Source organism: Python bivittatus, unplaced genomic scaffold (genome assembly GCF_059951505.1).
Source record: "Python bivittatus isolate LINGU-HERP-01145 unplaced genomic scaffold, Pbiv_v1 ctg000960_np1212, whole genome shotgun sequence".
Lineage (NCBI taxonomy): Eukaryota > Metazoa > Chordata > Lepidosauria > Squamata > Pythonidae > Python > Python bivittatus.
The window spans coordinates 1,523,649-1,549,182 of NW_028277124.1; the positions used below are offsets into that span (position 1 = coordinate 1,523,649).

The 25,534-nt window shown below is 40.1% G+C and overlaps 1 protein-coding gene and 1 pseudogene across 1 annotated transcript in view; both read right to left on the reverse strand.

The window, feature by feature from the left end:
• The window catches only part of ANKRD33B (ankyrin repeat domain 33B), a 52,060-nt gene extending 39,477 nt beyond the window's left edge, over positions 1-12,583 (reverse strand). The window contains exon 1 of the mRNA XM_088131488.1: positions 12,125-12,583. Coding sequence (XP_087987614.1) covers positions 12,125-12,583 — 459 coding nt within the window. The remainder of the gene's footprint in view (positions 1-12,124) is intronic.
• LOC112542542 (U2 spliceosomal RNA) lies at positions 1,407-1,618 on the reverse strand (annotated as a pseudogene).
• Positions 12,584-25,534: the final 12,951 nt, after the last annotated feature.

A 25,534-nucleotide genomic window follows, 5' to 3' on the forward strand; every position in this document is an offset into this window, starting at 1 on the left:
CCTGTATATCAAATGCTTTTAGTTGTATATTTGACTCACTCATATTCAAACCTCAATTAAGTTTGCAAGTAGTGCTTCCTCTGATATACATGGAATAGCTAATTTGCCTCAGTTCATCATTAATAATCAGCAAGTGGAAGTAGTCTATTGTACTTAATTCATTCAACAGGTGGCACTGCCACCAATTACTTGTCTGGGTTGCACTGGAGAATAAACTCAACTCTACCCTTCTCATCGAATATCCAGCAAGCTGCTGAGCATAAGAAAACTTGGAATTGCAATTGCAGAAGTACTTGCACAGCAAAATGTCATTAATGTTATAATATTAATGTAATTTAATGTAGATTTTCTCCGTTGCTTAGCTTTTTGTTTGCCATTAGTACAGTGACATCTGTGGAAAGATAAAATGCCTATCAGAGAGCTAACTCTGCCTTACCTGTCTTCATATAAGCTTTACATTCATGTCTAAAATGCCACTTCATATCATATTTCTTGAGAATTGAATACATCACAGGTCTTGATTCCCCACCCCCACCAACTGTTTATTCTTATAGTACAACTCACTAAGAAGAACTTGGGTAAGAGAACAACTTAGTTGAAACTATCCCTGGTCTATCAGGATCAGGAATGGGCAGCCTTTTGGGGGTTGGAAGTTGTACTTTGAATTACTGTATCAGGGTGCTACAGGGTCCATTGCATTGTTATTACTGCACCCCATCTTTCATGGGGATGTCTCATTGTGGCATCCTCCCCTCTAACCCAGGGCTAAGTCCCAAACTGGGAGGAGTCCCTCCCTTGGGGAGGTGCAGACAGAGTCCAGGGGCGGTATGAAGAACCTTTTAGTTGTACATTGTTTCAATAAATCCACCTTCCTCAAAAGTTTCATTGTATTGTTTTCATTGTTCATTTGTGTTCATTTCAGTGGATTTTTAGGGGAGGTATGTATGTTAAGATTACACTAAAGGGAGGTGTGATGGCAAAAAGTTTAGGAACCTTTGCTCTAACCCCAGTGTATGAGAGAAACAGGGCTCTCTTAGCCCAGGAGCTTTATTGGCAAGTAAAAGAAAGATTATAGGGAAATAAATTTGATAGCTCCACTTCCTGACCCTGTAGCATTGAGGTCGTTGACTAGGAAAATCAATCCTCTCCCCTCCTCCTGTGCACAGAAAGAGCCCAATCTGACAAGTGATTAAATGTGATAAATATAATCAATCACTGTTTCAAAAAACAGAAGAGGGAATGCAAAAATTCCTTTCTAACTTTAGACACATCTAAAACATTCAGTTGCAAAGGATATAAAAGTATAGTTTTTTGTAACACAGACCACATCTGAAAAGACTCTCTAACAGAAAAATGTACAGGCCAGCACAAGACTCTGAGCAGTTCACAAGATCTGCTACCAATACAGAAACAACGCCGGTATAAAAGAGGGGTCAGTTTTCATAAAACATACAAGCACTAATAAGCAGGCATAGGAAGAGGCTCATGAACTAAAATTTTGTAAAAAGAAACATTGCATATGATCATGTGTCAATGTGCATAGGCAGCTAGTTATGATTTCTGAATGGCCATTCTCCAAAATCTACCCTTGATCTTAGCCAAAAGGCCAAGAAGCTTATAAAAGGTATTTCCTAGATGAAAAAAAAAGTTTTAAAAGGAGATCCCAATATTCATATGTAAACTTATTCTAATTCTAAACATGACAGTTATGCTTAACAGCAAAATATTTTCCTAAAGCTAACATCTCTTGAAGACTGATAGCCAAAACTTCTGTTGCTATGGCATTAATCTCCACCCTACAGCCTCTGCTGTCATCTTCCTCAGCAACAAATACTTATTAGCGTCTTCTCCCTTTTTTCCCTCCTCCTTGTGCTATTTACAGCCCTCCAATGTAATGACTGAGTTATCCTCCACAGATGGAACAAAGGACTCTTCCACCCAGCCACAGATCTTACTGCTCAAAACATCTGCAACAGTTTTGTGCTGCTACACAAGTGTCCTAGCTGCTGAGCCCCATCCTCCCATTAAGCCAGTCAGTGCTCCTTCTAGTTAACCAATGGGAAAGTACAAATATAGTAGACAGACAGAGCCTTGACCCACCTGTATTCTTCCTTCACCTTATATTTGTTTTTCTTGGCACAAAAACACCGGGGGGAAAAACCAACAACCAGCGCTTTTGGGGGGGAATTGCAAATTGTTCCTCAAGGCAACAGGGAAGGATGGGAAAGATGTTGGCAAGTTGCCATGGTTCTTTGGCTACAGGAGGGAGGTGGGAAATCCCAAGAGCTGAGTAGCAAGACAAGGCAGGAATTTTTGCTCTTGCAGTTCCAGAGAACTACTACCACACAGCTGTTGCTGTGTTTTTCCAGAGCAGAACCTGAGTCAACATTTAATTGGCTAAGATTCTTAAGATCCAGTCAAGCCCAACATAACCCCAAGGACACTGGGACAAAGCACTAACCTTGGTTTGGTGAAGCACACACATGTGGAAGGTACCAGAATAACAGGAACCCAACAGTCAGGACTTACCTCTACACTGTTTTTACAGAAACCAGAACAGAAGGATAGCAACTGATGGGAGCATAATGCCCTGCAATGTATTTAGGAACACAAATCCTTGACTGTTGTAAGTTTCAAGTAACTCCTTGAAAGTGACTGGTCTACTCAGGAGGAAAGCCTTTGTGTGTCTCTGGCCTATTCCAGTCTTGAATCTTGGAAACCTTATATCCCAAACCAGGGCTTCACTTCATGCTATGATCTAATCAGCTTGCACACCTATCGCTTGGATTACAATTCTTGACCTTGGACAGTCTTTTGACTATGCTACGTTGGGCTGTAATTCTCTGCAAGCTACTTTGCTACACAGAAGCAAGACATCTGGCTTCACATTCTATTTCCTCTTCACTCTTTAGCAATCTCTAGATACTGTGCTACTGTTTCTATTTGCTATCAACCCTACAGTTCCCCAAATCAGCCCTTCTGCAACTGTTTTTTCCTTCCACACTCTTCTCCTTGGAACTAGGTACTTACGTAATTTATTTACATAGTTTATATTCAGCCAGATTCCACAAACTTGCACAATTACACTGCGAGGAAAAAAGGAGGAGGTGGCCAGAACTGCCTCATTCATTCAGTGTTGCTATTACCATCTGGGCTGCATTCTCCTCTTCCCTTTTTACCGAGACCATCAAAATCAACTCTCCTATGTTCAACAACTTTCTGCTTCTCAGTTACCCCAGAGACCTGGTTCTTGGATATAATTACACAGGAGATATAATACTCATAAATAAGTAAGAAATAAAAGAGGAAAGACAGAAAAGAAAGACAAAGGGGAGAAAAAAAGAGATATAAAGAAGCCGCTTCCCATCTTCTTTACAGTAGTTATAAATGGATTCATGTTTAATCTCTCTCAATAGTTATATTGTGGTTCCCTTCTTTCCATATTCTACCCTTTGTAATTGTCAAACCCATAGATCACAAGTTCATTTTTTTCCGTTTTCAGCAAGAAGTCCATAAAGGGCTTCCAGTCACTGACAAAAATAGCTATTGTCTTTTCCTTAATCAAGCAAGTTAATTTTGCCATCTCTGCAATTTCTGTCATCTTTACCAACCATTCCTTATGGGTATTTCAGATTATTTGTACATATAATTTTTATTTTATTTATTTATTTATTTTCAAATTTGTATGCCGCCCATCTCCCCCAATGGGTGACTCTGGGCGGCTCACAATAAAAAAGAAGAAAAAACACAGGATGCTCCAGACATGGACATAATCTATAAATAGTTAAAAAACGTATATTAAAAATGGACTAAAAACCTCCTATAATCTGGCCCCCAAAAACCTGTAAGATGCTGGGGGGGGAACAACCCCACACCCCACCAGCCATCTCCACAGGTGCGGGCCCCCCCCCGGCCCCCAGGCCTTCTGGCAGAGCCAGGATTTGATCTCCTTCCTGAAGGCCATGAGGGAGGGGGCACACCGTATCTCAGGCGGCAAGATATAATAATCTTGCTGCAGTTACCATGTACAAAAGCAATCTTCCATAGTTTTTTTTTTCCTAGTTGCCTATCCATTAGTCCCAACAAAAAAAGTTCTGGTTTCAGTTGGATATTAATCTTTAAAGTGTATCAGGAGATATAATATTCCTGAATATTTCTTCGCTTTTCCCCACAAAATGTATAAGACTCCACCAAAATAACAACAGTCATGTGCATAGAAAATTGGCATTCATCTGAATTTCTCAGAATTTTCATGAGTTCTTCCCCGTGACAAAACAAACAAACAAACAAACATTGGAATGTTCAGTCTTTTCCAAATGTTTTTAACAATTACCATAATTAACTCTTTACCTACAGTTTTGCAGATGCAGACTAAAATATGAATAAATTTCATATTTGACAATCAGGTTCTCTGGGCTTTGGAAGATCAATACCTTCTATTCCAAGAAATCCATATGTATATGTTTTAAAAAACAAAGTAAAAACACAAACACTGTAATAGTAGAACCTGGCCACAAATCCTGAAAAATAAAACTCTTAGGGTCTCTTCTTAAAATGAACAGCAGATGTTTTGTGAAGTACCTAAGATGCTGATATTACACACTTCAAGATGCCAAGAAGCAAAGGAGAAAGACATCACAGGAAAGCTTCAAGGGATACAGCCATCTTGTTGATGCACTTAGATAAAGTATTACAGTATTGTTTTTTTCTGCCAGTTCTGAATAAAACATCATGAGAAATTCAATGAAAAAAATCTACAGTCTATAACTGTCACTTGCCTGCTTGATCTGTAAACATAAATCTTTGCCAGCTATCACTGGAAATGTAGAACAATGTGCTAAACTAAGTGTGGAGAGATTCCAGTTCAAGTACACACTTGGTCATACAAACATTGTGGATAAGCCTAACTTATTTTATAGATTATTAATGTAGGAATAAAAATTGGAGGATGAAGTAATATATATACTGTCTTGAACTCCTTAGAGAAATCGGCCAAAATTACTACACAAGAGACTGATCACCAATTATAAGAAGCTTTTGAATCACTTACTGCTGCTAAAAGTGGTGCCATTAATACTGATTCTAATGCTTATTATATACACTAGCATTACACATGTTGGATGGCTTGGTTTATGAAATAAATAACAAACTTTGGTGTTATTTGTTGATTCAGATTCCCTTATGTATCACTACGACTCTTATGAAATTCTGATAACATTCAGTGGCTAAGAGACAAAATTTCTGAAATTTCAAAAGGGATGAAAATTGTTTAGGTATTTGTATGCAGAAATTCAAATCAGTCAGGACTGTGTATAACACAGCCATTTATAACTTTAATTATATTTTAAAATCTTATTCTATTTGGTCAACATTTTCATTCAAAGACTAGAGCCTTCCACCAGTGATAAAAATGCCACATTATATTTCTTGTTTGCTTACTAATGTGCAAAACAATTTGTACCTCTGAGATTTCAATGTGTTTGTATCCCTCTCTAGTGTATTCTTCACAGGATTACATTTAGCCTCAGGTTACTAATGAGAAAATGAAAATGTATTTCGTGCTGAGCAACAGTTTTACCATAACCCTTTTTTCCTTTAAGAAACTTTTTACATTAAGAAAAAAGAAAACAGAACATTACAGTGATCAGCCCTTGAAAGTTATCTGTCCCCACTGATATAACTATAGTAAAATGCTGCAATCAAGGACAGTTAAATTTACCCTCATTCTGATGAGACCAGGAAAACTATGTAAAGGTATTGCACCTGTATCCTAGCACTAAGTTTCCTTTGTACTAAATATAAACAGTTTTAAAATATTTAAATTCAACATACTGAGTCCAGACTTAATCAAACTAATTTTATTGTGATTTTAGCTAGTTATGCTGATTGATTTGAAATGGCCTACCCCAAATTTTATTAAGTCTAGGCACAGTACAAAGAATTTGAAATTGTTTAATTTCTTACCAGGTTAATCTTAGCATTTTTAAAATATTATTTAGCCCTCAAGATCAACAAATACTTTTGTGGGGGGAGGGATATAGATAAAAGTATATGTATACTTCCATAGCTGCATCTGTATTCACAAAATGGACACACGCGCGTCTGTGTGTGTCTGTATGTATCCGGCTACAATTTTTTTTTCCAGATGAAGGATCACACTTGGCATCTGAATGACATGCTAGGATCATACTCCCAAAAGTAGTATTCATTAGGTGCACATTGTTCTAGAACTAACAGGGAAATCAATATTAATTGCTATGATTCCGTAAAATCTTACCCCAGAGAAAGCCAACCAAGGCTTCCAATACAAACTGCAATGATGCAAAAACATGAAACATGCTTCATGAAGTCACAACGCAACCCCCTTTTTTGTAATCCCGACGTAAAGTTACATGTAGGTCACATATTCATCATTTACCCCTTGTGTTTTCCTATAGATACCCATGCATCAAACAGTAAGATATACTTTGGAAGAAATATGCACAGAATTACACTGTACAAATCTGCAATGTACAGCCAAGTCTGTAAAAAACTAATACAAGGGGCTAATGCAGTACAGAAGAACACAAATAAAATACAGAATGATGAAAAGGGATTTACTTGAGGAGTCGAGAATAATTTGTCTGGATGATGCAGGAAATTAAAGAGGTTAACTAATATGTTAACCAGAAAGACATCAGAGTTTCAGCAGGTCCTCTGGGTAGGGTTCTTAATAAACAGATAATCAGTTTTTCCCTGGTGTATTTATATAACTGCAACATAAAAGAACATGGGCAACAACAGACTTATTTCCTTCATTCCTCAAAGACAAAGTTATTCACTGAGTGAAATGTTATTCAATCAGCCAGTTAGTAAGCCAGACATCAGCATATTAAACCAAGCAAACAAGCACCATAAATGTTCTACTTCATTTGGAAACAGTTAATGTGTGAATTTTGGGGGACTCTTGACAACCTGAAAGGTTACTTAAAGATAGACGAGAGCAAGACTTATCAACTGTAGTTCTCAGATGCTGTAATAGAGAGATGAATCTTTCTTAGGTTATAATTATCCTAAGCCTCAAGAGAGAAACTCAGTATAAGAATCATTTTTTCATAACCAACTGACAAATGAATGAGAAAGGAATACCTGAATAGAACTACAGAAAGATCTCGCATGTGTCAGGGTATTTCCCTGATATATTCATTCAACTGATCATACAGTAATATATGGGCATGTCTCCTGCACAAAATGGAAAATTCAGCATCTCTATCAAGCATCTAGATTGGATCTTTTCTAGTTGAAAGTGGAAGCTAGAAATCCATATTAGAATGCTAAAGATAGTTGAGACTTGATTACATAAGTAAATTTTTAAATACATAAGAAATCTTTTTCTTATGTAAAAGAAAAAGAACCTGTCAATTGCCTACTTTCACCATTCAGACCACAGAAAGATATTTCATAGTCAGTTACCCAAATTCATTTCTGTTAAGTTGTATTTTCTATTTCTGCAAATGTTTGTAAATATATGGATCATCAGTCCAAAAGCATGTAGTTCAGGTTAAACTAGGCAATAGCACTGTATCATGGGCAAAAGATAACAGAATTCTTATAAAAGACATCTTAGGAAAATGCAATTCACAAATCAGAGAACTGAAGCCAGGTCATTAACAAATAAATTAAAACGGAGTTAGAATGCAGTCTTCTCTGATACCTCTACTGGCAAAAATAGGGATCAAGGTACCCCTTCTGCCCATATGTAACATGGCTAGATGTTTGGTTACAGAAAAACATTTATTTGTTGAGGTTTATTTTATTATTGAGGAAATGAGGTATATTTCTCTGCTAGCTAAGTGAATAGCCAATAATGATCAAGAATACAGTGACCTGGTTTGATACCAATGCTTTATAGGCACTTAGAAGATGATGTTAGATGATTTGTGATGGGGTGCTGCACTGTTGTATCTGTAGTTATGAATGAAGTAAGTGTTTGTTAACTTGTCTATAGCGCCATATGAGAGAGACATATAAACAGTGGCTGGAAATATATATATGATACAATTTCCTTTGTAATTACGGTGGTGTTAAAAGATTTTTAACGCAGTATGAAAAATTGCAATGACTAGGTAGCTGTTGTAATGGCCTTCTTCATGGCTGAATCCTTGATGAAAAGATAGAATACTATAGCATGTTTTCTATATTTCTTTACACATTTCCCCCTCTCTATTCAGAATCAGTCAGATGGGAAGCACATTGTCTATTTGCTTATAGCCCAATTAGTTTTTAATTGTTTGGGTTACTAAAGTCATCACAGAATTGTATATTGTCAGATATGAATGGAAATTTTGACCCTAGTGTGATAAAAGCGGAGGATTTATTTCCAATTTATCCTAGAAACAATGGTTACCACTTGGAAGTTAATCTGCACAAGCATCTCTCCACTTAGCTAACCATCTGTAAAGCAGGACCTGTATGGTTCAAGACAATTGTGACTGTATCAAGGAAATAATTCAAGGGGCTTCTCTTGCCTTTTTAAAATCTAGTCAAACTGCATGAAATATTTCTTAGAAATGACTATATCTTGAAATGCTTTATACTTGTTTAAAGCAACACATCCTTAGGAAAATATGTAAGACATTTATACGATTCCTCTGGTTTTAAAAAATCCTGCAGTCCTGTATAATGCAGTTTTTGATTCTGGGTAGCCAGCTATTTTATTTCAATTCTGTTAGAAGAAAAGTTTATTCTGTAATGTATTGGACATATTGTTAAAATGATTCTATTTCTAATACTGTATTTTCTTTAATTTTTTAAAAAATAAACTGCATATGAAATATTTTTGAATGAGTCATTGTATACATTTAATAAATGTGTAACTGCTGGAAATAGCCTCAGTGTCATGTCTTAGTCGTGCCAGACTGTTATGCTTCATCATAATGGAGACAGCATTGCCACATTAGCACGGATACTAACACTGGCATTAAAAATATATATGCATTTTGGAGTCTACTGAGTTCACTGAAAGGGAAAAAAAATGAGTAATTATGATAGAAGTATGTGGTTTCAAAATGCAAGAAAAAGGGAGGCAAGATAAAGTTCAGCACCTTTTCATTTGAAAGCATGTCTCAAAATGAGACAGCTTCTCACATATTTGAAGCACTGACTCCCAAAATACAACCCTTCAAAAAATGGGAAGGCAGTATTTGTTCAAAATGTAAGAAGACTTAGCAAAACATGCCTTTAAAGGCACCAATTTTATTGATGGCCTCTGTGATGAGAATGTACACACTGGAAAACATCTCTATATATTACTGTCATAGCAAAAGCTGTTTCAGCATCATTGCATGATAACTGATAATTTACCAGTGTGTGCAGAATATGTGAAAATTATGAGACTAAAAATCACTATGTGGTGGTTTCTGCTGCTTTTATATTGTATTGCTGTTATGATAAAGCCTCTTATATCGATTAGCTTAGTTCACATGATGGAATGAAATGGAATTCATTTGCTCAAGTAGCTGAATAGTTTTCATTCCAGCAAACAGGCAAAAAAGTCCAACCAATCTGATCAGGATTAGAGCCAAATAGAATGGAGCTGAAGATTGAGAAGACAGAGAACCCTTGGGCAAGGAAGGAAAGTGGAGTATAAACAGGGGACAAAGGGAAAACTGAGAGAAGAGTAGATACTGAATGAAGCTTGGACAGGAGGGCAGATGAGACAGATGGTTCTTCTATAGAAGGCTTTAATAGTATGGTTTCAAATCCAAAGTTCCTCACAAAGCATAGAAAGCTGGACTGAAACTTGAAACATGGAGAACACTAAAAACCAACAAGTGCTACTTCTAGCTGACAGGCACGAGAGTGCAAAGAACATTATTCAGCCAACGCCTTACCTCCAAACTAAAGCTGATCTAAAGCACCAAAACCTTGTAATCCTCCCTCCAGTCTTTTTACATTTAAAACTATTTTGCACATGAAATTAAAAATCATCACATCTGGTGATGCCTATGAGAGGAAGCTTCTTGGATGCAAAGCTGTCATTCGTCCTGAATTCTCTTGCAAGCTTTGAAGGTGAAATGACAGCATGTCAACAATTTTACAGTCATGTACATTTCCTAATAATTTTAGTAGTAGTGCAGTGGGGGAGTTATGTTCTAAACAATATCTATAGACAGGTACTAGGAAAACCACGTGGGGGAGAGGAGCCCAGGAACAAAGATGAAACAAGAGTTCCCATTAGTGAGAAAACAAATTGTCTACAATTTTGCAAAGCTGAAGAAGTGCAAAGAAAAAAAAATGTTTTTGTCTGATTTCAAATAATCTGGTGAATGATGGAAAAAAAATAGACTCAGCTCCCCAAGACAAAATAATGATACTATTCCAGAGCTTATTCTGAATTCATGGAAACCCCTCATGTGGAATGCCCAAAGAATAATCAGATAGTAATAATATGCTGAGAATGAGTGGGAGTAACTAAAAAAAGTTGTCAATGGATGGAACAGGATGGAATAAAGAAACAGCTGCTTTCATTAATGCACTGAGGGAAGATAGATCACATTCGTTGATCCTGCCTTGGATTTCCATGACTTGAGCAAAACAGACGAATATTCCATTTCAGTTCTTGTAAAGCTTCAGCTGGAGGCTGGACTGGAACCATTCAGAGAATCCAAGAACCGAGAGTAGTATTGAAGAAAGTTAAAAGGCAGTACTAAAATAATTTAAGCAACTATAATGAATCACAGATTACAGTGGTACCTCTACTTACGAACTTAATCCGTTCCGTGACTCTGATCGCAAGTCGAGTTGGTCGCAAGTCGAAGTAAATTTTCCCATGTAATTAATTTTTTAATTAATTAATTAAATTCTCAATGTAATTACCGTTAATCCGTTCCGGCGTCCGTGGACCACGCGGCAGGGTGGAAAAAATGGCCGCAGACCATGTGTCAGGGGCGGAAAAACGGCTGCGGACCACGTGGCACGGGCGGAAAATGGCCACGGACCATGTGGCACGGGCGGAAAATGGCCACGGACCACGTGGCATGGGGTGGAAAATGGCCACGGACCGCGTGGCAGGGAATGGCCACGGACCGCGTGGCACGGGGAATGGCCACGGACCACGTGGCAGGGAGTGGCCACGGGACCGCATGGCACAGGGCAGGAAAGGTCGCGGGCCACGTGCCACGGCGGGAAATGCCCACGGACCGCGTGCCACGGCGGGAAGGGCCACGGACCGCGTGCCACGGGCCCACGGTCAGAATGGCCACAGACCACGCGCCACACGTGGGAAAATGGCCACGGACCACATGCCACGTGCAGAGAATGGCTCGTAAGTTGAGATGAGTTCATAAGTAGATGTAAATTTTGGGGCTGGAGCTGATCGTATCTCAAAGATTTTGTAAGTAGGGACATTCGTAAGTAGAGGTACCACAATGTGTTGAAATCCTTACTTTTAGGTAAGGCAGCACAAAAAACTAAAGGAGAATTTGACCTCTTCCATTTTGGCCTTGTTTCCATCTCTTCTGTGTTTTCACAAGGGTCAGAATTACTCTTATCTGTTTCTCACTGACTGTGTGAATTCTACCAACCTGTAAACGTGAAGAGTCAGTGTCTGCATGCAATTCGGGAGGAGGGGGCTGAAGGGGCCACTGGCCATAATTTCATCCATTTCAGGAACTCTTGCAATACATGACAGAGGTCTGTGAGAAGACCACCAGTGGGGAAAAAAGTGCCCAGGAAAAAGCAGCTCTGGGGCTTTGTGCTACAGAATAGAAAAAGAATGTGAATTGGCCAGAGATTATTGGGATCAGGGAGCTAAGGATTTGTACAACTAGGCAAAAAGAGTTGCCAGCCCTGTAATGGTTTTTAATCGCAACCACAGTACTAGGACCACTTGCCTGAATTTCATACTCAGAGGGGGGGGGGAGAAGAGAAAGGAAAGAGGGGAGGAGAAGGAGGAGGGAAAGAATTACTAATTCTTCACGGATGACTCCAAATCACAGGCTCACCCAGTCGAGGCTGATGGGGAATAAACATTACAGTGGGACTGTAGGGCCACAGGGGGATCAATGGAGGGGAGCGGGCCTGCTCTCCTGACCACGGCTCCCCTCTTCTTCTGCCTCCCACGCCCAAGGCGCGGCGCCCTCACCCGCTTGTTGCGGTCCGTCTCCCTCACGTCCTCCTCCTCGGGCCCTTGCCGGATGAGCGCCCGCACGACGGCGGCGTTGTTGGTACAGCAGGCGCGGAAGAGACTGAGCGGCTGCTGGCTGTCGGAGAGTTCCGACTCGCCCTCGTCGGCGGCCTCCTGGGGCGGGTAGAAGGAGTCGTCTGAAGCAATGCTCCGCGTGTCCGGGAGCTCCGAGAAATCTTCATACTCCTCATACTCCTCATACTCGTCTTCCTTGTTCTCCTCGCCTTCGCCCGCTCCGCGCGCCCGCTCTGCAGGAGTGGTTGGGTCAGGGCTAGAGGCACCGCTACCCCCGGGACTCCCTTCCCGCTCCGCCTCCTCGGGTCCTGGCCCTCCGGGCGACCCGGCTTGCAACTGCTTCTCTGCGGTGGGGCTCCGGCCCTCTCTGCCCTCTTTCCTGTCTCCGGACAGAAGCACCATCGTCGCTTCCCGCCCAGGGGAGCGCGAGGTGCTGGGCTCTCGCCTTCTTCTAAGATAAAGAGCGCTTATCTCCCGGAGCCAAAGGGCGCCCGGGGAACCCCGCGCCTCCCGCCCAGATACATAAATCTCTACGGACAAAAGTAGAGATCCGGCGGGAATGTCAGGGAGGAAAGAGGGAGGGCTGAGTGGTAGCATACAGTCATCCTCGCACCTTTGCTGGATGACCAGTAACCCTTCTTAGCAAAGTCACTCAAATCGCCGGGGGGGGGAAGCCCCTATACGGTAGAGCGTAAAGAAGACGGGGGGGGGGAGGTAAGCAAGTGTTAAGCTCACAGCACAGTAACAGCTCCGACTTAGGAGAGGCAGGTCCTTCCGTGCACAGAATCCTTTCCTCCACACGGAATAGAAAACCCACCTCAAGGGAGAAAAGAAAGTGAACCGCTGCGTGTATCATCCCAGCACGATCATCTTCCGATGGGGACGACAAAAAGGGCTCTCGGTCCTGCCGCAATGATTTTCCGAAAACTTTTTCCCGCCCAACATTTGGCTGGAATCTTGAGGATACCCTGAAATTCTGAGCGAAGGGACCTGCTCCTCCCCCAAGTAGACCGCGGAAATGTCCTCACCCGTGCAAATGTCCTTTAAATGCAGGACCGCTGCCTTTCCTGACCCCGCAGTTAAGCATTTGTGAAAGTAAAAAGCGGGAACGGGGATTTCTTACATTTATTGGAACTGGAAGTCAAGCATGGAAGACCGAAAAGCTTCCCAGAATTCGAGAGACAAGCCGATTCTTGTCAGAGTCATCGGATAATGTTAGAGCATTACTTCTGCTGCATCTGTTTTCCAGTCCTATCTGCCTAATGCTTTCGGCAGTATTAATAGGATGTCACGAGATACTAGCCAAGAGCTTTTACAAAAGGGGAACTCCAGAGTCGGTTGTTTTTTTTTTTTTTTTTGCGAAGAGGTAAAAAACCCGCCCAAGCAAGTGATTTGGTGACAGACAGCGGCAGCAATTATTTGCTTGCTTGCTTTCCCTCACCCTCCCTCGCGTGAAATGGAGGATTGGCAGAAACGCAACAGATGCTCTTTCCAATAAAATAACACCAATACTCTTTCAGACTATCCTAATTCCAAGACTGCAGTGTCCTGCACAGAGTTTAGGCACCCTCGTCTGAAAATATATCTCCTCGCCTTTTTTAAACATTTCACTTCGCAGTCAGAAGAGTAAGTCAAGGGTTTTTCCCGCCAGAAAGAAATTGCAAATTGTTCGAGTTTCTTCTACAACACTGGCCTGCGAAACTGGAAGCAAAACGCTGCCGGAACAATCCTCAAAGAATGTTACTTGCAGTTGCAGCTTTATTGAAGCGATCGGAGAAACGGAGAACAATTGTTCCATATCGCCGCTTGTCATCAGACAATTCTGCATTGCTTTGCAACACCCCGCCCCCCTTACCCATTCAAGGTCGATAAAAGGGGTCAAAAAGGAGCAGCGATAACCAATATAGCCAGCGATCGATCCTATTCCACAACAAATAAAGGCTGCAGAAGTAAGCAGAGACTGACACATTCAGAAAATTCCTGCAATCATGACTCCTAATCGGATCAGCAGAAGATGAAAGCTCGAGTTTAGCATGTTGACATCAGGCACATCTTTGCAAACCGATTTACATGCAGCTATAATCCAGGTCAGTATGCACACTGTATGCCCACGACAAAAAAATTGTTACTGACAGGCGAGCCATAAGAGTTCTGAGTAGCTTCAACTCCCGGGCTTTTCCTTCCATTCTTCGCACTGCAGTAATTTGCTGACGAGTGTGGCTCAACCAGAGTTTTACACCCCTCACCTACCTCACATTCAGAGCAGCGAGTATGATAAAAGCAAGCAGTGAAAGATTTTAAATGGAGTTAATAGGGTTCCTTAAAATAACTTCTAAAGGAACCCGTGGGGAGAATGGCTAAACTGCGATGAAATACCCATTTACAAATACAACTTTAATTTTTAAAATAGGTGACTAAGACGTCCAAAAAATGGAAGATTTGCCTGCTGATAATAATCATTCTGCCCAGAAAGTGAAATGTATTCACATTTGAAGTAATAAAGACCTTTAAATCATGGCTTTAATTACGGAAAGAATTGTTAATCAGTCCTTTATTAAGTCTGATAAAGAGGCTAGTATAGACTCCATGTGCCTTGTAGCATTTTTTAAATTAAAACAACAGAGGAGCCGCAAGCGTGTGGAACTTTTCTGAAAGACAACGGTGGAATTAAAAACCTCAGAGCAATGAATGGCTTTGTTTGTTGCAAGATAGCAGTTTCAAGCACAGCTATTTAATAGGATTATAGTTTTAGGTTCCAGTAATCTGTTCTACTCATCCTGCATTTGAATGATCTATCTTTAGTACAGTGTCTGTCAGTAATCCAGTGTGTAGTTTTTCTTGCATACTGGCACAGATGCTTGTTTTCTCTATTGCTCCTCAGGAATGATGGAAAACAATACCGACTAGTGCACCCAAAGCAATGTATCGATGGCTAATATTCAAGAAGTTAATGAACTTGGATCAGGGAAGAATTGACATTTAGTAAGTATCCTTCTGAGAATATTTGATGGGATATCATCACAACTGATTTCAAAGACTCAAAAAGACAATGTGGGAAAAATCAGTGCTTGGGTTAAAATGTTCGATGTCAAACCCACAATTCCCAAACTCTTGTCTACTAAGGGGTCAGTAGCAGTCTTCCCAGATTCACCAGGCTGGGCCTGCTTGCTGTTAAGCCTGCTGCCCCTTCCTGTTCACCATCGTTCGGCTGGCCAGGCCAAAGCCTCTTGCCAGCTCAACCCCTGCCCCACCCCCCCATGTTCCCGGCCAGTTAGCCAGCCAGAGTCTGCTCACTATCGGAATCGCGACTCTCTCTGTTTACCAACACTTAGCTGGTTCATGGGAATCTGGAGGTCTGAATGGCGGGTGTTCTCTGTAGAGACTCTCCAGCTTTGGAACAGCCTGACACGTAAGGAGAGGGTGGCTCCCATTCTCATGGACGGCTTGTGAAAAAACTGGCTTGTCCAGGGGGCCTTTGCAGAATTGATTCTGCATGGAACCATCAGTGCAAGAATGCTTTTACATAAATTGTATTATTACTTGCAGCACTGCTGTTTTTATTTTATAACTGGATTCTGTAAATTGCCCGAGGTGGAAAATTAATCCCATAGGTAGGTAGGTAGGTAGGTAGGTAGGTAGGTAGGTAGATAGATAGATAGATAGATAGATAGATAGATAGATAGATAGATAGATAGATAGATAGATAGATAGATAGATAGAATCAATGGCTGAAAGATGGTTCATTGAAGTGTACATGTGATAATACAAATAGCCATGTGAATATTAACATTCAGAAAACTGACAACAGTGACCAAGTCTTAAATGCATTGACTGACTCTAAATGCACATTTGCTGTGCTAAGTGGGATTACGATCTCACATAAGCAACCTCAAAGAAAGGTGTGAATAGGATATATTCTGTGATATCTTTGTGGGAAAACATTCTGGACCAGCAAGTTTGTTCTAAAAATTGGCACAGGGTACATAAAATAATACTTAATTTCGGATTTAAAAAATTGGTACTGATTTTAACGAAAAGGCTGTTAAATGTGGAAGGTATGGGAAATTATACGTAAATGCAGGTATAATAATTATCTTGCCAAACATGAATTCAGATGCTGTCAAAACTGAAAATGTAGGGGTGTGTATGTGTGTGTGTGTGTGTGTTGGATGATAACTACATTTTCCAAAAGTTTATTTCATGGCCCATGATTGCAGAAAGTTTGGGAAACACTATATTAATGTATACGTGACTGGATTTCCTATAAAAAGCAGCTAATAAAAACTAATAAAGCAGTGACTTTGGACTAACGATCTGCAATCCTGCAGATTTTTGTGCCCTTTTATTTGATCTTAATAAAAGTAATGGGAGCCAGTTTAATGTAGTGGTGACAGCACCAGACTAGAATCTGGGAGACTATGAGTTCTAGTCCTGTCTTAGGCACAAAGTCAACTGAGTGACTTTGGGCCAGTTACTCCGTCTCAGCCCTAGGAAGAAGGCAAGCATCTGAAAATACTTCCAAAAAAATTGCCTGGACTTGTCCAGGCAGTCACAAGGAGTCAAGAGTGATTTGAAGGCACACAAAAAAAGAATACTATCTAGCTACAGAATTTTGATAAATAAAGAAAAAATACAAGCAAGTGATTTATTAAGTAGGACAAATCATGTCCACCAACTGAATGGGAGAGTTGTTCAATCCGTATAATACTGTAAATGCCTTCAAGGGAGACACATACAGAAAACAATTAAATGAATTACCTACACCTACTATAATGAATTTCCTATAATCAAATATCATATTTAATGACATATTTCAAAATCTGTTTGGTGAAAACAATTAAAAATAAATTTCAATAAATCTTGTGATCTTGACATTAATGACATCAGCCAAGCTTTCTGTTAGCAAACAACTATTCAAATAATTCCTGCGACATCCAAAGCAGTTCATTCTAGCTAATCCTGATTGTATGTGAACAGGGCTGTAAAACTGTTTTTTCCTTTTTTTTGTTTTGTTTCATTATTTATACAGGCTATACAGGTAGCATGTTCTAGTTACTATATATTATTTTAAAATTAAAGAGTATGCTGTTAGATTTGTAATCCAAATTTATTTTCATGGGGTGAAACCCAAATGTTCTTTAACCAACAGAATTATTTCTATCAACATGACAATTCCATGTTTACCTTTCCTAGTTATTTACATTTTTTCCTAATCTAAAAGGCCCCAAATATTCCAATCTTTAACGTTTTAAAGCAAAAACGGTCATTTTCAGTCTGCTACATGTATTGACTAAATGGGATTTAGTCCCTTGTATAAAACATTTAAGAATATTCAGGTGAAAGATCACTGTCACAGTGCAATTATTAATTTATTTACTCAGAAGTAATTCCCACTGAATTTAAAGTAAGACGTTAGGTGTAAAGAGAGTCTTTCAATTATGCTAAATTAGTGAGTAAAATAATTAACTTTTCTGCCTCCTTTGTTTCAACCTTGTATTTTTGCTGACATCTGTTCTTGAGAATTGGTATACTCTCCAGAAAAACATATCACAGGATATATGGAGCTGTAACTGAGGAAGAGAAGAGAATAAATGGAAACTGGCAGGCTCTTTTCCCACAACATGAGCAGTATTGTCTTCTGTTTATGTTAGATCCTCAACAGATTCATGCTACAGAGATTAGATAATATTCCCCTCCCTTATAAATCAAATAAAAAATGTAAATGTAAATGTAAAGCTTTTAATGAAGTGGAAATAATTGGACAGCAGCACTATAGTGAAAGCTAGAGTTTCGAGGGAATTTCTGGGTATCACCTTGATAAAACCATAGATGATAAAAAGAAGGAAAAGTCATTGCCTAGTGTTTAAGCCTTAGCCCGGGAGCCAGAGAGGTACACTTCTTACATGCAGGTACGCAAGACAGGCAGGTATATAAGCCAAGCAGGCTGCCAGAGAAAGGAAGCTCCTGGGCCTCCAACACCGAAACATCTCTTGCTGCAACCCAGAATGGCAGAGCGCTTTGCAGAACCAATAGTAAGTTTGAAAAACTCTTGGCAAAGGGCTCTCGGATCCTTTCTTCCATCAGGAGGTGCAAGGAGGCTTATCTGATAGTGGTGACAGGCTAGACTGCCATTTTACTTTCCCACAATGCCCCACATAAATAATATATTAGGGCACTCTGGGAAATTAAAATGATAACTATATCTAGCAACCTGGAGGGGAGGGAAGAAAAAATATTTCATATTTCTTTCTTTTTTGTACTTTTCCTTTTATGTTTCTATAGTTTTTTAATCTTATGTAAATTTTTCTTTTAATAAAAATTATATTTAAAAAAAATCTTAAGTGCCAATATTTATCTTTCTAGTAAGATAGAGAATAGACTAAGTTACTACTCTTACCTGTACCTATGACTCATGCAGCATTTCCTGCTAACAATAGAGATGTAATAATGGTCAGTTTTGGGACATTTTGGTGCAACAAAAGCCCAGTTTTATCTCCAGCATGCTTACGTGATTTAATGCAACCTAGGATCCCTAAAGATACCTTGCAAGCCCACATATAATGGCCTACATCCCACCAACTAGGAAGTACATGTAGTGTATTGACACACCCAGTATGCGGTTATATGGTATTATTTTATAGAGTTCATTTATCCTTTGGAGAACATCTTCAGCATGTATATTGAAACCAGAATCAGAGACATGTGGCATCTGAAGATACAGGATATGTCCGGGCAAAAGCTGGACCCATTGGCAGAGGTAAATTTGGTAGAGTATGAAGTAAATAAGCCTTCTCCTTGGCCTCTCAGACCTGCAATGGAAAGCAGAGACCGAGTTTTGGGGAGTGTCTAGCTGGCAAACCACTTCCGAAACACCTTGCCTTGAAAACTGCAAAAAGGACTCGTCCAAAAGCAGTCACTCCAGTCGGTAACGACTGAGTGCAGATTAAAAAAAAAAAAAAAAGCATATCCTCTGTGGGGATGGAACACCTCTTATGTCCTTGCTCAATTTTACTATGAGACAACTATTTTATTGAGAATATATCCAACTCAGTTGGAGTTTTCTGAGTCATCTATGAGGGCAGGGGAGTGTTTTGAAAATGAGCCCTAGAGTGTAAAAAACCTCACTCATTCAAAGTTATATGGAGATTCTCTACCCCTGAGAGGCAGTCTTGGATGCATTCTACTACAGAATTTCAAGGATATCTGATACCACAAAAAGACTCAGCAATAAGGCAACTTCTAACATTAATTAAAATAATTACTGCAGAATATGTTTATTTCATGAACAGCCAGCTGCCTCTACAAACTGTATTTGCTTCTCTTTATAACAGGCCTGTGGGGAGAGGGGAGGGGGAGGGAAATCATATTATTAACAAGTGAAGCAGAGGCAGTTTTTTAAAAAAAGACCTATATATTTAATTAGGGTCAGAATACAAACTTTATGTGATTTAATAACTGCACACTCCCTTACACTCTAATGACTTAATGAATCAGGGCACAATGCACAAAACTATTTTGCTGAGCTGATAATACTTCCTTCTACCAGCCAACCCATGCAAACTTCAACTGCTCCTAGGAATAAATACCAGATATTCCATAGGTTATGAGACAGCCAGCATGGTGTACTGGTTTGTGCTGGTCTAGGAGTGGGGAGACCTAGGCTTTACTCCTCCCTGAGGCACAAAAGCAAGCTGGGTGGCCTTGGGACAATCACTTCATCCCAGTCCTAGTTAGCGTCAGAGTCCCTCATCACAACGTGCATTGAAAGCTTCGCTGTGTGAGCTAGGTGAGTGCAGTACAAAACCAGTGGATAATGCAACCAAGTGGGAGAAATGGTTGTTCAAACTACTTTGTTCCTTGAAAAAAAATTGTATGATCATTCTAACTATTCAGAGTCTCATAAAGTATCCTATTTTGAAAGATACATCTTTAGTTTGGCTTTGGAGTGCACAGGTATGCATGCCCCCATTCCCACATTCACTCCTACAGTCCTGTCTGATATGCCTTCAGATTGCAAGCTGCCAGCTCAGACGTGATTCAACATCTCTCACATATGATCTTTAGTATGCACCCACCCACCCAAATCTGGTTTCCTCAATCCTTCCCTCTTTGCTAGAGATAGGAAATGTGGGTCCTTGAGAAAAATGAAGTAGAACTCCAGAAACACAGATTAAGAAGTTGGGAGTTTTATCCCTCCTAACAGCTCTGATAAATGGCTGGAATTATTTCAAGAAGCCAGGGGAAATCCAAGGTACAGAAGGAGACTTTGCTTTGGGATCCAGGGAGCTACCATTTAATTTGTAATTTATTTTGATTGTATTAGAAACTTTGTTGAGCAATGTTTCTGTAAAGTCAAGTCTGTAAAGTAAAAGTAAAGTAAAAGTGATCCCCTTTATGGATCACTGCCTTGTCGTGGCGAAGGGGCTTGCATAACTCAGTGAAGCCATGAGCTATACCATGCAGGGCCACCCAAGATGGACAGGTCATGACAGACACTTCTGACAAAATCTGGTCCACTGGAGAAGGAAATGGCAACCCACTCCAGTATCCTTGCCAAGAAAACCCCATGGACAATGTCAAAAGGCTAAAAGTTATGATACTGGAAGATAAGCCCCTCAGGTCAGAAGGTGTCCAGTATGGTACTGGGGAAGAGTGGAGGGCAATTCCAAGTAGCTCCAGAAAGAGTGAAGCGGCTGGGCCAAAGTCGAAAGGACGTTCAGCTTTGGGTGTATCTGGAAGCGAAAAGAAGGTCCAATGCTGTAAACAACAATATTGTATAGGTACCTGGAATGTAAGATCTATGAACCAAGGCAAGCTGGATGTGGTCAAGCATGAGATGACAAGATTGAACATCAACATCTTGGGAATCAGCGAATTAAAATAGACGGGAATGGGTGAATTTAATTCGGGTGACTATTATATCTACTACTGTGGGCAAGAAACCCTTAGAAGAAATGGAGTAGCACTCATAGTCAATAAGAGAGTGGGAAAGGCAGTAATGGGATACAACCTCAAAAATGACAGAATGATCTCAGTGTGAATCCAAGGCAAACCATTCAACATCACAGTAATCCAAGTCTATGCCCCAACCACTGATGCCGAAGAAGCTGAGGTTGACCGCTTCTATGAAGACCTACAACACCTTCTAGAACTAGCACCAAAAAAAGATGCCCTTTTCACCATAGCGGATTGGAATGCTAAAGTAGGAAGTCAAGGAATAATCAGAATAACAGGCAAGTTTGGCCTTGGAGTACAAAATGAAGCAGGGCAAAGGCTAATAAAGTTCTGTGAAGAGAACAAGCTGGTCATAGCAAACACTCTTTTCCAACAACACAAGAGATGACTCTACACATGGACATCACCAGATGGTCAATACTGAAACCAGATTGATTATATACTTTGCAGCCAAAGATGGAGAAGCTCTATACAGACAGCAAAAACAAGACCAGGAGCTGACTGTGGCTCAGATCATGAGCTTCTTACTGCAAAATTTAGGCTTCAATTGAAGAATGTAGGGAAAACCACTAGACCACTCAGGTATGAATTAGATCATATTCCTTGTGAATACACAGTGAAGGTGATGGATAGATTTAGGGGATTAGATTTGGTAGACAGAGTGCCTGAAGAACTATGGACGGAGGTCCGTAACATTGTACAGGAGGCAGCAACTAAAACCATCCCAAAGAAAAAGAAATGCAAGAAAGCAAAATGGCTGTCTGATGAGGCTTTACAAATAGCTGTGGAAAGAAGGAATGCGAAAAGCAAGGGTGAAAGGGAAAGATATAACCAACTGAATGCAGGTTTCCAGAGAATAGCAAGGAGAGAGAAGAAGGCCTTCTTAAATGAACAATGCAAAGAAATCGAGGAAAACAATAGAATGGGGAAGACTAGAGATCTCTTCAAGAAAATTGGAGATATCAAAGGAACGTTTAGCGCAAAGATGGGCATGATAAGGGACAAAAAAGGCAGGGACCTAACAGAAGCAGAAGAGATTAAGAAGAGGTGGCAAGAATACACAGAAGAACTATACAAGAAAGATCTTAATGTCCCTGATGTCCATGCTGATATGATCACTGACCTTGAGCTGGACATCCTAGACAGCAAAGTCAAGTGGGCCTTAGGAAGCATTACTAACAACAAAGCTAGCAGAGATGACAGTATTCCAGCTGAGTTATTTAAAGTACTAAAAGATGGTGTTAAAGTGCTGCACTCAATATGCCAGCAAGTTTGGAAAACGCAACAGTGGCCACGGGATTGGGAAAGGTCAGTTTATGTTCCAATTCCAAAGAAGGGCAATGCCAAAGAATGCTCAAACTATCGCACAATTGTGCTCATTTCACATGCTAGCAAGGTTATGCTCAAAATCCTACAAGCTAGGCTTCAGCAGTATGTGAACCGAGAACTACCAGATGTACAAGTTGGGTTTCAAAGAGGCAGAGCAACTAGAGATCAAATTGCCAACATTCGCTGGGTCATGGAGAAAGCACGAGAGTTCCAGAAAAACATCTACTTCTGCTTCATTGGCTATGCAAAAGCCTTCGATTGTGTGGATCACAACAAACTGTGGCAAATTCTTAAAGAGATGGGGGAACCAGACCACCTTACCTGTCTCCTGAGAAATCTGTATGCGGGCCAAGAAGTAACAGTTAGAACCGGTTATGGAACAACTGATTGGTCAAAATAGGGAAAGGAGTATGACAAGGCTATATACTGTCACCCTGCTTATTTAACTTATATGCGGAGTACATCATGAGAAATGCCAGGCTGGAAGAATCACAAGCTGGAATTAAGATTGCAGGGAGAAACATCAACAACCTCAGATATGCAGACAATACCACTCTAATTTCAGAAAGTGAAGAAGAACTAAAGAGCCTCTTGATGAAGGTGAAAGAGGAGAGTGCAAAAGCTGGCTTGAAACTCAACATTAAAAAAACTAAGATCATGGCATCTGGACCCATTAATTCCTGGCAAATAGAAGGGGTAGAAATGAAAGCAGTAACAGACTTCATTTATTTGGGTTCCAAGATCACCGCAGACGGAGACTGCAGCCATGAAATTAAAAGACGCTTGCTCCTTGGAAGGAAAGCTATGGCAAAACTAGACAGCATATTAAAAATGAGAGACATCACCTTGCCGACAGAGATCCATATAATCAAAGCTATGGTTTTTCCAGTAGTGATGTATGGCTGTGAGAGCTGGACCATAAAGAAGGGTGAGCGCCGAAGAATTGATGCCTTTGAACTGTGGTGCTGGAGAAGACTCTTAAGAGTCCCCTGGACTGCTAGGAGGTCAAACCAGTCAATCTTAAAGGAAATCAACCCTGATTGCTCATTGGAAGGATTGATAATGAAGTTCAAGCTCAGATACTTTGGTCATCTAATGCGAAGAGAGGACTCTTTGGAAAAGACCCTGATGCTGGGAAAGATTGAAAGCAAAAGGAGAAGGGGACGGCAGAGGATGAGATGGTTAGATAGCATCACTGAAGCAATGAGCATGAAACTGAGCAAAGGGAGGCAGTGAAGGACAGGAAGGCCTGGTGCGATATGGTTCATGGGGTCACAAAGAGTCGGACACGACTTAACAATAACAACAACAAAAGTAAAACATTCTATTATAACATCAGACTAAGGTCAAGATTTACTTTTCTCATTGCATTTCTTGGGAACTGTCTCTCTTCCAAGGCTAGTAATTAGAACAGACCACCAACCATCTTGTGGTCTCCTGAGAACACTGCATGTATTGTTTTGCCAGTCAGATTTCCTATATCCTATGTCTGAGGGTTTTTTTTAAATAAAGCTTGAACTTTGCTTATCTATATGTGATTTATTTAAAATCCAAAGGTGGGAGGAAGGACTGAGACTACTAGTTAGACACCTTCATTTACAGGACCTAGAAGGCTGCATTATAGGAATTATTTCATTTTTCTCAACTTTACCCTTCCATGGCCAGTAAGGAAATAAGGTGGGAAAGATCTCATCTCTCACAACCACTTGCAAGTTAGGAAGAGTTTAGTCTGCCTAAACAATAACACGACAATCTTTATTTGGAGGAAAATCATACAAATGTTATTGGTTCAAGAAGCCCCAACCCTCAGAAGCAGCTTTTGGGGAAACAATGAAGACATAATAATCAGAATTCTTCTTAAGATTCAAGTCATCGCTGTTGGCTGTCTTCTATAAAATGTTTGGATTCATTGCTTTTTTCATTATTTAGTTTTCAAAGAGATTTTTCAAAACTTTCTGCTAATCAACTATTAGGCAGTCTGTTGTCTGATTACATAGTATTGTATTGTGCTAAACCTCCGATAGTTCAGTGGGGATCTTGAGAACTTCTTAAGGTGCGTCAGGTTGTAGGATTCTCTATAGCCTCCTTTTTAATTCAATCTGTTAAATATTTGGAACTTATCTGCACTTGGACTGCTACCAGGAAGAGCTCCTATGCAGATTGCTGCTTTGCTTTAAGAAAACAAATCCCTTGGCAGGTGTGGAGGGTAACATTTCCAGATGTGGCTAATTCTGTTCATCGGTCAACTGCCTTTGCCTACATCTGCTGTATCCCCATTTGGGAAATTACAAGAGCATAAATATTATACTGAAGTAGCAAGGAATCTTTAATATATTTTTCAATGGCTACTGTAGAACAATTAAACAAGAGCAGAAATTAATTACCCTCATGAGTAATTAATTCTGAAAAAAGAATAACAATTCTTTCCAGGCAGAAAGTTAGCTTTATTCTTTGATATACTACAAATTGCTTCCAGTTTTCCAGTAATGAAAAGCATAAGATTAATTGGAACATGAAAATAGCATTCAGTGTGTTTGAATAAGTAATTCTCAGCAGAAGTCCAATATGTGTGTAGGCTATACTGTAGCCCTGCAGATTTCCTCATGTAGGACTTAGAACCCATGCCCTTCAATTTCAGTCATAACTTTATGACGAGCCATTGCTTTTCCGTTAATTAATATCAGAGTTATTTCACTGTTTCCCACCCAAACATTCATAGATGGGATACAAGACCTATCCATATATTCACAACTGAGCTTCCACTGGAAATTAAATACAAAGCAAGCCTCTGGGCAAGAATCTAAGTAGATAGTACAATTGTGGAGGATTAAGGTAGTCTGCTATAAATGTTGGTCCAAAGCTACTTAGCATTTGAAACTTTGCACCGAGTGTAGAAATAGAATGGAAACCAATGTACTGTAGAGTGTACAGCACTGAAGAAACGTTCTCAGAAAAGGCAATCACCCTTAATTGCAGCATTTTGCACTAATTGAGGGGAATTTCCACACATTTCCCATTCCCCCATCCTTCAGACCAGTTTGAAGCCAGCCATGATTATCCTCACTTTTG